Below are 18,407 nucleotides of genomic sequence, written 5' to 3'. Positions count from 1 at the left end.
ATCAAGCTTGAATATTGTGTCCATTTTTGCCCCAACTGGTCAGGGTTGGACCTCTGCGGTCGTATCCAGCTGCGCTCAGCGAAATATTTTATTTTATTTTGAAGTGCAGTACTACTTTTGATATGAACAGTTAGTAAGGCCAATTTAAAAAAAGAATAATTATAATTTTTATAGTAGAATGATTATCATCAGGGTAATAACTATTGTTAAAATGGATTAAATGTTCACTGTTATATAATTTGAAAGCTAAATATAAACTAATCAGAAAATAGGATGAAACCTATTTAAATCAAAAATGAAATTTTCATTTGGCAAAAAACGTGTACACTTAATAAATATTTATTTTGATTTTAGATTAAATGCTGTCAGGGAAATATGTAATAGATGCCCATTATCACTGTCAGAAACTTTACTTAAAGATTTAACAGAATACAAGACACATAAAAATAAAAGTAAGTTTCCTCAATCTGATTGAAATACAGATCCTGTGGCCACCATTCACTTACAAGGATCTGATGAATTAAATATCAACCAATGAAATTTCTTCCTCCAAACTTTTTAAAGTGTGAATCATTACCACAAAACTTGAGGATCCTGAAAGGTCGTTAAAACAGAAAGTAGAATGGAACGTTTTCAGATCCGTGGAAGCGATGCATTGACACATCATCTGTATTTTAATCAGATTGTCTTATACTGTTTAATCACTCAAACAAGAAAATCCCAATAGTTTGTAAGTATTTTATATGAAGTTTTATGAGGACCCGATTACCACCATGATCAGTGAAACAAAGTAACAGAGTTAAAAAAAACACTATTAAAGTCAATTTAAGGCGGGTACCAAACATCTTGACTAAAATTAATTTGGCTCCTTTAATTTTCATAAAATTTTGACAAAATAATTACTTTGACCCTGTGACAAAAATATAAAATTTTCAAAAAACTTGAACCACACACTTTATCAGAAAAATTTCATTGGAGATATAGCAGTTTGACAAACACTTTTGATCATTGAGAAGCTTAATATTTCCTTAATGATATAACATGATTAAAACGTTCAGCTGATTTTTACAGAGTTATCTCCCTGTAGTGTTATGTACCACCTTAAAAAGATGTCGGAAATACATTACTATTTGATGACGACTAAAAACCAGCTTTATGGAAATCATATTGGGAATCTGCAATATTCTTGGTTGGAGTATGGGTGATTTGTTATCTGGCTCAGTTCAAAACTATGCCAAGTTGGGACTTCTAGGCAATTGCAATTTCTCTGTTTCAGTATCTTAATGACTATGGGTAATTTCATTGTTCCTACTCCATAATAACAATTAAATTGTTTCATTGGTTGAATTTTCATTGTTTAGGACATTGTTAGCCAATCACAATTTTTTTAAAGTACACTTTTAAAAATATTACCCAGAATGAATTAGATTCTGAAATTGAAAATTGTTTCCATTTGAATTGTGAGAAGAGATATAAAAAATAGCCATGTTTTTTTTCAGAACATAGTACACTTTCTAATCTTCCAATAATAATAATTAAATAAATTGGAAATTTTAGGCTTTCTTTTAACTATTTTGTACATAGTAATTTTCAATTGTACAACATTTTAAACAATTTATAGCAAAATTGTTTATATTTCAGCTGTTATGGTTGCAGCCAGATCATTAATTACATTGTACAGAAAAGCTAATCCAGAGTTACTGCGTAAAAAGGATAAGGTAGAAATTAAGTTTATTTTTCCCCATCTTATTTGCTGCAGATGGACAATCAAGTTGTACCAATACATGTAGTTTAATATTTTTTAATTTTTATTTAAATAAATATAAACTTTAAAAAGCAAAAATGATCAGCAACACAAGATCACTTAGTCTACTCCTTATTGAAGTAATTACCCTTTAAAGATGAATTTCTCAATTTTTGCATTTTTGCCTATTATCTTGATAGACAGAAACTTTAATTAGCAATAATGATCAGCAAGACAAGACCTACAAAGAAGCCATAATGGCCAAAATGTTCAGTCGAATTGTTTTTGTAGTTATTGTCTTTGTAATAATTATGATTTATACTAAAATATGGCTTTTGTTGAAGAAGCAGGTGAGCAACACACGCTCTTTAGAGCCCCTAGTTTTATCCACCAAAAGTACTTTCTACAAACTTACAATGTTCCAGATTTGAGTCATTCGAGAGCAGAAATTTTAACCTTTCAGCTGTTGTGTATTGTTTTTACCAAGTAAAAATAAATTTACAGGGTAAACCTACAGAATATATGAAAGAACACATAACACGAAAATATGCAGAGCCTGACACAAAGGATTATATACCAGGGGCTGAAATATTAGGGGAAGAGGAACAGAAAAAAGAGGGTCAGTATAGAATGGTTTATGATGCAATTAAAATTGACTGAACTGCTTGAATTGTGCTCTTCTTATTATCTCTTGCTACTAGGCTTCACACAAACAATAGCCAACCATTCAGAATTATCTCATTTTAACAGTATGCTGTAAATGTTATTTCTCTAATTCTGCATGGTTTGAAACAGATTTAATTTGAGTTGTCTTATTTCCAGCCATTTCCATTTGGATCATTAATGCACACAAAATTTTTCATTATTAGAGAAATAGATTCTATTCCTTTCCCCCTTTGAATAGAGTTTTATCCACCATCAATAATTAGATAAAAAAAAGTTGTACTTTCTCAAGTCAGTGTTCCAGCTAGGATTTCAAAAGGGCAGGGTGCCAATCCTGAAAAGGGGCATTTAACGCATGATATGATAATATGAAAAGGGCATGTTTTAATAAAGATTATAATCAAACATTGTTTGTTCATTGAATCACTGGTTATAAATATACAAGAACAACATCATTAGCCCAGAGAAAAAACTATCTTTCTACTTTTTAGGCTGAAAACTTATCAAGCAGCTTGTGACACAAGTTTTAAATCATTGCTTGGCACAGTTAAGCTTTATATGCAGTATTTTTTGAAAAATGTCCTGCTTCATTCTGTTTCTATGGTCTGACACACTTTACAAGTTTCACCTTTCTACCTTTTCTGTGCTTAATGGCAATACAGCACAAAACAGCTGTAAATGCACAATGTTAGGATATAGTGAACAGTGAAAATTTGGATTGAAATTAAAAAATACAGAAAAAGATGACCAAGGCACCCTACCAACCCTGCTACTAAGACCCTCTTTAACTTTTCCCATAACTCAAAACACCTAAACATATAAATTCTAAAGCCAGAAGTATGAAGACATATTTTATAATATCTTAGTAGGTTACTCAATGCTAGGAAAAAATAAGATTGAGTTATCTTTCTTTATTTGGGTGTGCTCCTTCTTTGGAGGATAATAAACAGTACGTAGAAGATGTAAATACGATCAATAATATGGCGGCCGATTTTGTTATTTTCGTATAAAAAATGAAGGCAGTCAATGAAAAATATGTCTTAATTTGCTATTTATTTCACAGAAAACAATAAGAGCAATGTTTTTGACGAGTTGATTATGGTTTTTGACTTTCTGTCAATTACTTTTTCACCATGAAACTACGGTAAACATTGCTAATTGTGCCCAAGTTATATGAACATTTCTTCAAGTTCAAAGACAAATGCAGACTGACCGATTCTATTTGAATGAATTAATGTTGATGATCATTATCATCCGATAAACAGATTACCTATAACAACAGATTATGACACCTGTTGTAACTGTTGATTAGCTTGGGGTCGTAAACAAAGTCATATACTTGTCGCCAGGTAAATTTTCGTAATTGGCTGATCATATCAATACGAACAAAATAATATACCAATCGATCTTCAAAAAAGGCAGGGCGCCCTGCAAACTGTAAAAAGGGCACAGGGCGGCACTCGGGAAAGGGCGGGCGGACCGCCCTGTGAAAAAGACCTAGCTGGAACACTGCAAGTGGATAAATAATGTACTGTAATTTCTCATTGTGATTTTTGAAGAAAGGTCAAAATGTCATTAGTGTACTTAATTAGAACATCTTAGTTTTGAATGAGTATACATGTGTTTAAATGTATTTTTTATTCCTCTGAATACCTTATTTAGAATATATTTAGTCTAAATAATTGAGTTTTATAAGGGTCATGTCAACACCTCTCTTTAGGGATATCCCCCATAAAGGGGGAAAGTTGGCAGGTCTGTAATTATTGCGATTTCAGGAAAATTTTCCTACAGACATATGTTTCAGATACCAAAATGTGAGTTCTATTTTTGTGAAACTCACCTAGTCACATCATTTGCATTAATAAAAACCTCTTAATAATTTCTGAATTTACAGTAATCAAGGGGATGGCATGGTAGAATCTATATGTCTTGTATTCTTTGAACTGCAATGTTTTTTTATGCCCCCACCGTAACAAGGGGCATTAAGTTTTACCCTTGTCCGTCTGTACGTACATATGTATGTCCCAAAACTGGTTTCCGTTCTCTAACTTGAGTTTGCCTCAACCAAATGTTATGAAACTTATACACAATGCTTATTACCACACAACACAGATCAAGTATGAATTTTGGTGGTGTCACTTTAACCATTCTAGAGTTATGCCCCTTTATAAATGGAAAAATTGCAAAATTTTTAGTTTCCGTTCTCTAACTTAAGTTTGCCTCTACCAAATGTTATGAAACTTATACACAATGCTTATTACCACAAAACACAGATCAAGTTTGAATTTTGGTGGCGTCGCTTTAACCGTTCTAGAGTTATGCCCCTTTATAAATGGAAAAATTGCAAAATTTTTATTTTCTTCTAAATATCAAACAATTTTAAAATTGGAGTTATCTTCCTTTGTCCATGATTATAATTGAATCAGCTACAATCAATGCTTTATACAAAGCAATGTTTAATTTTGACTTCCGCTGATAAAACACAGATCAAGTTGAATTTGGGTAGTGTCACTTTAACCATTATTGAGTTATGCCCCTTTATAAATCGAAAGATTGCAAAATTTTCAGTTTCCATTCTGTATCTTAAGTTTGCCCCAACCAAACATAATGAAACCTATACACAATATTCATTACCACAAAACTAAGATCAAGTACAAATTTTTTGTTTCTGTTTTCTAACTTCAGTTTGCATCCACCAAATGTTATGAAACTTATACACAATGCTTATTACTACATAATACAGATTAAGTACGAAATTTGGTAGCGACACTTTTACCATTCTTGAGTTATGTCCCTTGTTAAACATAAAAATTGCTGAATTTTTATTTCCGTTCTCTACTTAAGTTAGCCTCAACTAAATGTTATAAGACTTACACACAATGCTTATTACCACAAAACTCAGATCAAGTTCAAATTTGAGTAGCGTCACTTTTACCATTATTCAGTTATGTCCCTTTATAACTATATGATATGCAAGTGGGGTCATCATCTGTGTCCACATGTGGACACTATCCACATTTATTTATTAACAAAAGCAGATGTGATCTAATTGCCAATAAGGCAACTATCATCCAGAGCTTAATGAAGTGAATGTAAGCAACTATAGGTAACAGTAAAAGTTGCTTAAAAGTAAAATTGCAACATCAGAGTTTAAGGTTAACTTTATCATGCATCTATTTTAATTATGAATAATTGTAGGGTTAATCATATTGATGGCCTCTTTTAAAAAGGATGAACATAAAAGGTTGAAATTTTTTATGGCATTTTTTCGATGTGACTTTCATTTGTAGATGATTGGGATTCCGGTAGTGAAGAAGAGGCTAGTGATGGTGATGATGACGACGAATGGGTAGATATACATCATTCTTCAGACGAAGAAGATATGGTAAGTTCTGTTTTTCTTCAATATTATCACACCTTTAATTGTTGACTGTATAGGTGTTTTTTTAACAAATATTGGTGGAAGCATTCAAATATTGTTTCCCAGAAAATTTGAAATCGACTCATAAACCGTTATATATGCCTGTCTCAAGTCAGGTACCCCATTAGTTTTGTCTAATATCATATCTTAATGGCTTTGTTATTTGTAGAATTTGTTGTTGAAAGCAGATCTTTGATTTATTTCTGTTTAATTTATTCACCACTTTTCTATTGGTTAGGGCGCTGACTGTAGGTTTCCCTCTAGATATCTTTTGGTAATTTTTATGCCCCCAACGCAGTGGAGGGGGCATTAAGTGTTACCCTGGTCTGTCTGTACATCTGTCCGTTCGTACATACATCCCGAAATTGGTTTCTTTTCTCTAACTTATGTTTGCCTCAACCAAATGTTATGAAACTTATACACAATGCTTATTACCAGAAAACTCAGATGAAGTTCGAATATAGGTGGCATCACTTTTACAGTTCTTGAGTTATGTCCCATTATAAAGTTTTATTCAAGGGAGGGCATCATCTGTGAAATCCAAGAAGATATCTGGCATAAACTGGGTATCTGCAGTCGGTAGAAAGTTGTAATTTAACTGTTTATACATCATATTTGTTGCAGTCACTTTCTGTTCAACGATACTTTTAAAAAAAAAAAAAAATTTCCACTGAGAACAGATTTTTTCCTCAATGTTTTATAATAAGTAAGGATATACTTTGCACAACATCGCATGTAAATCCTTGTATAAAAAAGTAACTCATAATCATTAGGTTTAAGTCAGGTTCAATATTCAACTTCACAGCTTTTATGGATTCAAAGTTCCTAAATGTTCATTATTTTTACCTTGATAAAATACTGGAGTTATATGAATATTGTAATTTATCTTCAAATAGGAGAGTTTGATATTCATTTTCAACATGGCAGTTATAAAATGCAAGAATTGATGTCCCATAATAAATGGAAATCTTTCTTTAGTACAGCAGCATATGTATATGTTAAAAGAGTTTTATCACATAATCTCATTTTGTTTCATATTGTCTTACATTTACACAGGATACTAGTTTAAACATGGATCCTGAAGAAGAAAAGAAGAAAGCTCAGGCTGTATCCTCCAGTCGTATTCTTTCTCAGGAAGAATTCCAGCAGATACAGAAAAGACAAGCAACAAAGGAAGTACAAGCAGCCTCTAAAGCGAGAGGAAAGAAGAGAAAAAATGTACCGTCTGATGATGAAGAGCAACAAAGGTAAAGGAATTACTTCCTACAATACTCTGATGATAAGGCATTCTTACGAGGTCTTACTGTGCCACCTGTATATTTGATGTAACACATGGGTGTTACATTTTTTGTACTTTCTGTTGTCTTGCATGTTCAGTCATTATCTCACTTTTGTAGTACACTACCCCTAAACCATCTGGCAGAAACCAAGCAAATTTAAGCAGATTTATTATACCCTACTCTAGGATTGAGGGCTATACTGCATTCACTTTGTCTGTCTGTTGTCCAACAAATATTTTCGTCAAATTTTCCTTTATACTACTTAACAAAATGACTTTATACCTTGTCTGCAGCTTCATATGGATGACTGGTAACATGATCTCTTTTCGAATCTGTCATACACTTACTTCCTGTTTTCCAATACTTTGAATTACGAATGGTGGTATGCTTAGCATAATAAAGCATGCACATTCTTACAAAATAAGACCATAGCCAAACAGAATTCCAAAAATGTTTGAAACCAATCCAAATTTGTCAAATTTCTTCTACAAAAAGTGCATTAGAACTCCTTTAGTAATTATTAATTATTTACATTTCTTGAGTTACCCATATCTTAACAGTTTTTTTTGATAGGATTCAGAGTTGTCACACATACTTTGCTGAATCCTTAAAAAGAACTGAATAGACCACTTTTGAGTTATGTCCTTCACCGGAAAAGTTTGTCAATTATGAGCGCCTTTATGACGTCATTTATTAGATAGAGGGGATCCCCTGTATCCCTGCACTATTAAAGTTCATCAAGCGTCTTCGTGATCATCATTATGCAGGATAAACTAGAAATAATGTTTGTTCCGTAGGTACTTAATCACAATTCCCTAATGACAGCAGTGCTGATTATCAATTATAAGAATTTAATTTGTCGAATATTTCGTGCAATACAGCATCATATTTTTTCAACCGCTTGCTCAACATGGAAAGGAAGTGTTGATACCCTTAAACGCATGAATGATGTTCACTAAAACCAAAGATTTTGACAGAAATGCAACGAACTCGAAAGTGGTCTATTGAGACACCTATTTTATTTTTGTCCATCTTGATTTCTACATAGATTGAAAAAATATGAGATGCAGTTTGTTGTTTGCTGTTTCTGAGTGATTATTTAGTTACACTTGTTGGATTTTCATAAACCTTAGCTTATATATATGTGCCAAAAACCTCAACATTAATGTATGTGAGTAAAGGCTGGTCAGTTTTTAAATCAGGATGTTGCGTCTTAGTAGTGATAAATGATATTTCTTTTTGACACTTTTACCTTGTATAAAAGCTTTCACAAATGTTTTTTCTTCACCAATTGAATCAACTGGGATATGAAAACCCTAAGCAGTCAAGGGAAACTTACATAGGGCTTCCTGCTGTCATATCTCATTTGCCAAGTGTTACAAATGGGTGGAAAAAAACTCCCTGTTCTTTTCATTCTTTATTAATACCTGTATACATTTCCAATGAAGTGACTATAAATTTTGGACCTTGTATTTACTCGTAAATTTATTCTTTTACACAGAAAAATCCAACTAAGCGAGTTGATATGATATAAACCAATGTATTTTCATATCTCATTTGCATGTAGTTATTCGGAATATACATGCAATATTTGTTGCTGGATGTTCAGCAGCAATCAGTCAATCAATCTACCATGGAATGCAAGTTGAATTCAGGAAGTAGTGTGTCCCCTTGAAGCTGCCAAAGCATTGGTTGCAACTTACTGTGCCACCTGCATATTTGATGTAACAGATGGATATTACTTTCTGTTGTCTTGCATGAGATTTCCTGAGCCTACTGAGGTCCCCTAGGGACCTATGTGATCCCCAGAATCTTCACTTATTTTTTCACAATACTCTAACACAAAATCCTGGACCTGCCCCTAGTCCTGATATGTGATATTCACTGTTACAGCTATTTCTGGCATATGAATTATCTCAAAATAGTGAAAAAGGGTTTCCAGATGATAATGTTGATTAGTGAAATTAACTAGCATTTCAAGTTGATTTTTTAGTTTTCACATTAACCTATCCCCAGTTGAGTCTTCATTTATCTTGATGTGATAAATTGATTTTATAGGATGATAACATTAATTTGATTTGAGCTATGCCATTATAGGCTTTTGTAATTGGATCAGGGATCTCCATGATCTGTTTTATGATGGCGAACTGCCATCGTTAAAGTATCTCCCCCTATCGTAAAATGATCCCAGCCATTGTTAAATTATCTTCCGCCATCGTCAAATGATCCCCGCCAATGTCAAAATTTTTTTTCATTTCTCTAGCCGCCGTCATTTTTGTTAGCAATTATAATCAATTGCATGTAATTGCATAACCCTTATTGTATTATAATCCAAAGGGTCCTCCTGATTACAGTTTTAAAGCCCTGAGGGATATCTGGCTAAAGATTGCTTATCACTTGAACAGGTAGATTGACACACCAGACAGGAGAACACTTGATCAAGATAGATGATTAATTGCATTATTTAATTAGGTTAAATCAAATGCTAATGAAAATTTAGATTAAAAAATAAATTTAAAATTCAGTTGAAAAGTTTAACAAGTCGAACACATGCTTTTATATTGACTTACGCAATCAGCATCTCCCTTTTTAAACCAGTACAAAATAAGACATAAAACAGAACATAATTTTCTTTACGTTTTTCCAAAACGGGTATGTACAAAACTTCGTGTTGTTGATGCTGCAAATCTTCAATACCAGTTCTTGACTTCTGAATTTGACAGTGAAAACAAGATCCCCGATTTTTAAGCCCTAAACAATTACCAAAATAGCAAGAAAATGACTTGGGAAACTTAAGGACAGCTTGTGGTAATTCTTGACTAAGGGGGAGCCATGCAGGCTTGACATTGAAATTGTTACAGATGGCAGTTAATGTAAATATTGATTATTCAATAATGAAATAAATATAATAAGCAATATATCAGTCTGTTCACCATTCCTTACTTAGAAATGGAGGAATGAAATACTTTCCATCAAGACATGCTGTAGACGTGGGGTTTTGTCATGGTGAAAGTTCCTCCATTGTTAAATTTTCATCCATGGAGATCCCTATGGTTGCTGTGTTCTTTAGGGAGGATCTGTTGGCATAGCTGACTTTTTACTTGTTTGTTTAACTTGGAATTTAACGAAAGAATGATTCTTGTCTGGAGTTTTATTAAAGAGGCATTAGCTGTCAAAATCAAGTTCACCAATTTTACTCAAATTCTCATATTTGTTTTATAACATACTATATTTTTTTTGTGGATCAAATCAGTCAACCAAACGGTTTACCCTTGTTTCATTTTTAATGTTGACATTCTTTTCCTTTTAGTTTATGCATTAACCATCTCTATCTAAGGGGTTAGATTGAAGGTTACTTGAATACGGATTCACTGAGGTCGAATTATTCTCTTACAAGTGAATAATTCATCAGCTATTTTACTTAGCTTATTTTGACAAAATTGAACCAAACTGGCTGTTAAAAGCGAATTATTATATAACTATTTCATTTTCATTAATGATTGAACAAAAAAAATCATATTTTAATTTTTTTTATATCTCATAGCTAATGTAAGACAGACATAGACATTTAAAATATGGAAGTTAAGTAATAAATGTTTTACTATGCTTAGCTGGACCTTTTTTCCAGAGTATTCAGACGTCATCATTTATGAAATGATATGTCTTGTCTAGTTCATCGTATTCATAGCAAGTGGATTTGAGCCACAACAATAATCATTTTCCATTTTAGCATCTCCTTATACTTATAATCAAATTTATAATTTAAAAATGAAATTGGTTTATCACCAATAATTTTTCTAATAAAATTTGTTTTGTAACATTTTGTTCACTATGAAATAAGCAGACTTAGAGTTTATTGTTTCATGTAGAGTCAAATGTATTCATGTCAATTATATTTTTCAAGTTTATTTTTCATTTATATACAAGAAAGTTATTTAAATTCATTTTGTTAATGTAATCTTCAATTTAAATATGTCGGAAATTACTTTATAGTAACAGTTATAAAATTTCATTTTTTGTGTGGATATTTAAGACATATATAAATTAAAAAGTTCATCATCTAAGCTTTTTTCTACTCTCAATCATTTACAAAAAAAACAATAAAAGACATTTTTCCACTTCTGGGTTGTTCACATGCTCATACTTATTAGCACCTATTTGGTATCATTTTTAATGGTAAAATGATAAATAAAAAATTCCACCTTTCATACCAAATTCTGTTTAAATTTATAGAAACACATACACAGGAAAAATAAGTGCTCAGCAATGTGCCTCCTTTAGACTAAACCTATAAATTAGTATAGTGAAGAGGAATTTGGGAAACTATTTTGATTTATTTGTTCTCCCCCTAGGGGGAGTGGGCCGATCCTGGAGGTACTGCAATACCAGGCCAACCCGTGACGAGAGCGGAGCAAGCCCCTGACATCTCATCGAGTACCAAAAATCAGTTTAATATCGAAGTACCCACATGGGGTACGTATCAGATATTAAGCTGATAAGAACAGATACTACACTTTGATCTTAGCCAAAAGGCCGAGAAGCGATACCAACTAACTGAAATTCTTGGGTAGTCTTATTTAATGATTATTTCATTAGATAAGGTCTACATTTCATTCAATTTGAAAAATTTGACTTGCAAATAAATACAGCCATTAAAAGCTTTTAAAATTCTTATATAAAGATCAAGATTAAGATAAAATTTTCAATGTTGTGGTATTTTTCCCTATACAATGTTACATTTGATTAATCGGTAATTTACATTTTTATAAAGAATTATTGATGTTTGTGTACAAGAGTTGTCGTAACTTGTAGTTAAACCTATTATCTATGTCAAGCTATTTATAGTAACATACACATACATAACCTATGATAAGCTATTTGCCTTGAGCAAGTACTAATCAGAAAATCAATATGAAGTATATCTTATGTTACCCAATTTGTTTTTGTTATGTATGCATATATATGTATATATTTATATCAGATTGTGTTTTGGTCGGTGATTAACCTAGTATAAAAGATTGGTCTTTACATATGTCCAATGTTTGATTTTTCTCTGGAATTGAGAATATTTCCTTTTTCTTTAATAAAAAAATCTCTGATGAACAACAATAGATTGGCTTTCCTTTGATCTGTCATAGTTTTTTATTCACTTCTTTTGAATGCTCTCTCTTGTATGACTTTTCCCATTATCAGCAATGGCACGACAATATCAGCTATAATGTACATACCCTCCTAAAATTGTCTCAAATTTAAAATTTAAAATCCAAACCATTTGAATAACTCTTTCAGTCTTTCTAACAATTTTCATCAAGTTACAAAATATTTCTGTGCATTCATATATGTATTATATAATACTATTTATAATTTATAATTATATAGTTATTAGAAAAATTTGTATGTTCTTTATTCTTTTTTCTTATACTTAATTATATAAGTAAATTATCAAAAAAGACAAAAATAACCTAAGAACTCTCCAAATATGTCATTACTTTGGCCATAAAAATTAGAGTTTGGTGATATTTATAACCTAACTTTAGTTTTCTTTCTTATTATTAACTAAGAATAAAAAAAGTTGCAGCCTATTATTAGTAATTTAATTAAAATAAATCAAAATTTACTGAAAAAAAAACCAAAAACTGGGCTAGGTCAAATTTTGAGCTGGAAGTAAGTATAGCAGTAATCAATATTGGATAACCCAACTCTTCCGGACCTGGCATACCATTTTAGTGGTCTGAACAGTATAAATATCTATCATTATGTGAAATTTACCTGATCAAGCCTCAGGATATTTGCATATTGAAGTAAACAAATGCAAAGGGAAGTAAGCCATTTTTTTTAAATTGATTGATATGTTTTGCCTTTATCAATAAATTTTATTTTATTATTGTGTCACATACTGATTGAACATTATACAATGACATAATAAAAATATACATTAAAACAATCAGTACCCAGCCATAAGATTGGCTTATGAGACACATATCTACAAAACATTTCACATTTAAATATATGTAAATATAACATTTCCTAAAATTTGTTTTTTGTACAATTTCAAAAAGATTTATCATTTAAATAATTACAAATTCAATTAAAAATTCATTTAATAAATTAAATTATAAATTATATAGATAAAAATTATTATTTATTTTATCAATGTAATGTGTATCTTAAATCCATGTTGATTTGTTTACATTTGTCTCATTTATATTTTATCACTACCAAACATTATTGTTATTTATTTATTCACCTCAATGACATAAAGATATTAAAATGTTAACATTTAATCATATTTTTAACTTACTTAATTATTAAAAAAAAACGAAATACTATGTATTACTTTAAGTTTTGTCACATTAGATTATTTTCTAATGTATTTTATATAAATTCATATCATTTGAAAAATTAAAATAAAGTATATTTTGTTATTTTCGTAAATATTCTACCTTAAAAATTAGAATTACTTGCATTTCATTAAGATATTGCTGTTTTCACATTAAGTTTTTAAACTTTGGTTTTTTTTTTTTATATATTTTTCCAGGGACTTTCTATACTTGTATACTGTCCCTAAATTTTCATATTGACATATAAAAAATGATAAATCTCAATATTATTGTAAATTCATTGCAAATAAAGACATCAAAGCTGAGAATATTTATTTGATATTACATACAGAAATAGAATTTTGAATTCCCTTTCAAACCCTTCTCTGTTCCCACTACTGTTAACATTCTGTTTAAGTTGATAGTGTTATAGAAGATTACCACATTAATTTAAAAAGTTGATTAAGTTGAGGGTGTTATTGTAGTCTACCACATGAATAAAAAGAAATATATTACTGGAGACAAAAGTTAAAATTTGTTGTGGTAATTTAGTAAAAGCAGTATGATTTATATTGTACAGCATGTATCATTCAAATGTAAATTTGATAAAATTTTTAATTTAAAAAATAGTTTAATTTAAATTGCCAACATTTGAAAAGAAATTTAATTGATAAAGGTCTATATTTTGTATATCTTTTAAAAATATTCTACTTGAATTATTTCATTTAAATAAAGTTAACATTTCATACATCATTATAATTGCTGTGTTTATATTACTCTTATACCAGAAATACCTGATAAATTTTGGTTTTTCAGTTATCTTGCCTGACATGATGAAAATTGAAGGCATGCATCATATATTTTTAACTTTGGGAGTTCCAAGTTCTTACTATCTTTGAATAGTGCTGTATGATCAGTTGATTTGTTTGCAATATGGCATATTGAAATTTTGAAATCGTTGTCTATGTTTCCAAATATTATGTTTTAACATGTCACAATACAATAAATATATTCATTAACCTGCTATCTTAATCCACATATACCATATATATGAACCAGATGATACAAAGATAAATAGCCGCAATATAAGAACTTAGAATATAGTATTAAGTTTAACTTAATATTATATTCCGCCAAGTGAAGAAGAATTTTTAAGAACCAGAATGGGAACGTAGGGAAAACAGAAAATTATGGAAGAAAATATCATGTGTATAATGCTATATTTTTTTTTATTAAAGGCATATGTTAAGTTAAAAAATTGGGTGTCTTTTTATTGCAGTGGAGAATTAGTAAACTTATCAGCTATAGAGATGGTTCATAAGAAGAAAGCTCATGATAAAGCATCACGTCTGGAAACAGTTATGGTAAGATATAGTTCCAGTGTAATATTATTGAATTACCTTATATTTATCTGCTCTCAGAGTCCTGGTTTAAAAAAGTTCTACACCATTTTTATTCCATTTCTTGTCCTGAATGTGTATGAAATATCTTCCACTGGATTTAATCAATGAATCAAGGATTTTTTTTATCCCTGGTTAGATAACAAGAACATACATCTGAAATTTTGAATTTTTTGTCAACCTATGGCAAACAATTATGGTTCAACAAGGAACAACAATCAGAGAAGGGATTTTTGTAGGGTTTTGCTCACAACATCATTTATAAAGTATTTAGTTAAGACGGAAGAGGCTGTGTGAATAACTGGATAATACATGGCTTAATTAAAGGTAATAACAAATATTGTGAAGTGGTTAATAGAACACTATTACGGTTTGTTAAATTTTCAAGTGAATGAGAGAGATACCACGCAGCAATTCAAATCCAGGCAGGAAGCAGACGCTGAAGACTTAGCTACACAGTATAAAAATGAGAAGATGTGGTATGTTTGCCAATGAGACAACTACCCACCAGAGACCAAATGATGTAGATTTGAGTAACTATATGTACCAGACTGTATAGTTTCTGGCAAAAATCTAACACATCAGTGTGAAAATGAGGCTTTTTAATTGTTGGCATTGAAGTGCAAGGATGAATTGATATGGGCAGAGCTTAAAGCTAAATGTATAGTGTACAATCATAGCAAAGCAATATTTGTTGGGTTGTAAATGCATAATATGACACCTAATTGCAGGATGAATTATATTTCATTACTTCAAATAAGATTAAAGATAGTTATGAATAACTTTTAGGCTGGAAGGAAAGATAGAGGAACGTTTACTGGAGGTCCACAGAAAATGAATCCTAATGCTAGCACTTCAAATAAACAGAAAAGGAAAAACAAGGCCTTTATGATGGTCAAACACAAAGTACAAAGGAAAAAAGGAAAAAGATCATTCAAAGACAAACAGGTATAACTTTATATCATTGGTGTCAACTCTAAAGATATTTCTGAAGCCCCAAAATTTACTTTTCAAATTTGAAATCTTCCTGTGAAGCAGCATTATTACCCACCCACCCCAAAAAAATGTCCCAGGTGGAGTTCTTTTGTTTTATTGAATCCAAGAATTTCTATTCATAACTGTAAGTAACATGGAATGTTTTTTCTGGGTTTACATTTTAACTTAAAAACTGGAAAAAAGCACAACATTTATTTCAGTTTTCCAGGCTTGGAAATGCCTGCGAAATTCACAAAAATGACAAAAATCTTATAAAAAAGCCTTGAACTTCTATCAAAAGTTCAGTATTATGTGAATTATATCCCTTCTTCAAATCAAAACTCCTTTGAGTTTTTCAGCTCCAATACAATTGATTTTGTAAACTATACAATGATTTCTGAAAATTTTGATTTTTTTGTTGCAAAAAAGAGTCAGATTTCCATCGGTGCAAAGTTGGTTTAATAAATCTTTTTTATATTGTCCAGTTGCAAGAAAATATTTTTTTTTTAAATGTACAGTTGCAAGAAAACTATTTTTTTTTTTAATGTACAGTTGCAAGAAAATTAGTTAACTCCTATATCAGTTTTGAACTGTCTATGTACGGATACTGATGTTTGTAATAATTAATGAATGATAGAGAGACCTTTATAAATATTTATTGCACCTAGTGTAAATTAGTGACGTTTAAGGCCGTCACATGGCGACCCCCTATGAATTCGTAGGGGGTCAGTATATTTTATAGGGGTTTCATGACGTCACGTCTACCATCATGGTTATTGTATTTCATTGTTTATACAAAACTTGACAGGAAAAGTCCCGTGTGTAATAAATTCGTTATCATTTTGCCACTGACCATCCATGGGCCTCACCCCTTATGGATTTTACCAACCCTCTAATATTTGAGTTGCATTTAATATGGAATTACTGTAAAAGAGTAATTTTGAAAGCACTTGTCTTCATCTGGTACAGATTTTGAGGATTTTGTAGAGTTGTTTAAATCTTCAGCAATGGATTCAAACACCCTGGATTTTTCACAAAGAACTTAAATGTGAATCCATTGATAATAAAAGTGGTAATGTTTTTAATTCAATATACTGATACTGTGGGTATCTATTCTTGTGGATTGGGGGAAATTTGTATTTTCGTGGATATTGGATTTCGTGGTTTTGTTAAAGTCTGTAAACATGACTATAAAAAATTTATACTTTGTTGAACATTTAAATTTATGGTTCACATTTACCCAAGAAATCTACGAAAATTTGTATCCCATATATAATAATGAATCCACAATTAAATAAAGCAATCCTGAAAGAAATATTATATATGTTTTAAGATTTTTAATACTTGTATTTTCAGATTGCTTTACGGGATTCATTACTGAAAAGACACAAGGCAAGAAGATAAAAGAATTAAAACAGTTTTAATTTTAAAAGACATAAAATTTATTATTAAAGTATGGTAAACAAATGTTTCTTATTTAAATATGCCTGTCCTACAACTGGACACTGACAATTTTAAATATCAAATAAACTTGGGATTGATATGAAGCAAAGCAACTGCTTGCTGCCATACCTTATTTTATGCTCATTTATATTGTTATGGGACAAGTTACAAACTAAGTAATACTTGTAACATAATTGGCTAAATGGCCAATGTAATGGTTGCATAGCAGGCAAATCGGCCAAGGCACTGGTTTAATGATCTTGTTTGATACTGTGAAACTGTTTACTGATTTAGTGGTATTAACCATATGTGGATTCTAAAAAACAAAAGAACTTCTGGATAATTTTGAATCTCTGAAATTAATTCTATCAAAACTTTTGATTTTCAACCCTGTATATATCGCCATTCCCCATGTGAAATTGAAAAATCATCTCAAAGAAATACTCCACAATGCTTTTCAATATAAATCTGTAGCATATGCTTTAAATTTATTACTTTGGAATACCATACTGCATATTTTGGTAATAGTGAACAAAAGGTAAAACAGTATGCTGGAGTTTCTTATTGACAACATATTTTTGAATTTGGAGGTAAATTTTTTAGTCCCCTACTGACGAAGTCGAAGGGGACTTTAGGTTTGCACTCCGTCCATCCGTCTGTCTGTCTGTCTGTCTGTCCATCTGTCAGTCCGGCAAATAAGTTTTCCAGACTTTTTTTCTTCGTGCTTGAAGATATTGATTTGATATTTGGTTTATGGATTCATCATGACAAGTTACAGGTCAAGTTCAATTTTCACGATTTTAGCTTTTCTCTTTGTTCAGTTAAAGTTCTTTCCCTAGAATTAAATTTTTGATGAAATACTTATTAATGAGTAGAATTCTGTTCAAAGGAAAATTACTCATTTTTTAAAAGATTTAAAAGACAAAATGACATTTTGGATTTTTTTCCTTTTCTTTGGTAATTTGTTTGAAGAATTTAGTGGTAGGTTTGTTTGTCATTCTTGAAGATATTGATTTGATAATTAGTATAGAGTTTATCATGACACCTTACAGATCAAGTTGGAATCTTGTTCCAGTCTGATAATTTTGTGCAGAGTTATGGTCTTTAGACATGGAAAATTCACTTAAATAATCAGTTTTCAACAGTTTTTTTTCGTCATGC

At 30.8% G+C, this 18,407-nt stretch overlaps 1 protein-coding gene and 1 non-coding gene across 2 annotated transcripts in view; one reads left to right on the top strand and one right to left on the bottom strand.

Moving 5' to 3' along the window:
* Window positions 1-17,270, top strand: part of LOC127715472 (protein SDA1 homolog) — a 34,276-nt gene extending 17,006 nt beyond the window's left edge. Inside the window, exons 13-20 of the mRNA XM_052221531.1 lie at window positions 355-452; window positions 1,642-1,718; window positions 2,249-2,363; window positions 5,698-5,792; window positions 6,885-7,075; window positions 14,708-14,792; window positions 15,618-15,776; window positions 17,160-17,270. Of these exons, the coding sequence (XP_052077491.1) occupies window positions 355-452; window positions 1,642-1,718; window positions 2,249-2,363; window positions 5,698-5,792; window positions 6,885-7,075; window positions 14,708-14,792; window positions 15,618-15,776; window positions 17,160-17,207 (868 nt within the window). The 3' untranslated portion in view covers window positions 17,208-17,270. The remainder of the gene's footprint in view (window positions 1-354; window positions 453-1,641; window positions 1,719-2,248; window positions 2,364-5,697; window positions 5,793-6,884; window positions 7,076-14,707; window positions 14,793-15,617; window positions 15,777-17,159) is intronic.
* On the bottom strand, window positions 11,461-11,653 carry LOC127716753 (U2 spliceosomal RNA). Its single transcript, XR_007989122.1, has one exon. It is a non-coding gene; the product is annotated as a U2 spliceosomal RNA (small nuclear RNA).
* Window positions 17,271-18,407: the final 1,137 nt, after the last annotated feature.

This window comes from Mytilus californianus, unplaced genomic scaffold (genome assembly GCF_021869535.1).
Source record: "Mytilus californianus isolate M0D057914Y unplaced genomic scaffold, xbMytCali1.0.p SCAF_9, whole genome shotgun sequence".
In the NCBI taxonomy this organism is placed as follows: domain Eukaryota; kingdom Metazoa; phylum Mollusca; class Bivalvia; order Mytilida; family Mytilidae; genus Mytilus; species Mytilus californianus.
Note: the sequence above shows the minus strand (reverse complement) of the source record. Positions and strands in the feature narration are given on the sequence as shown.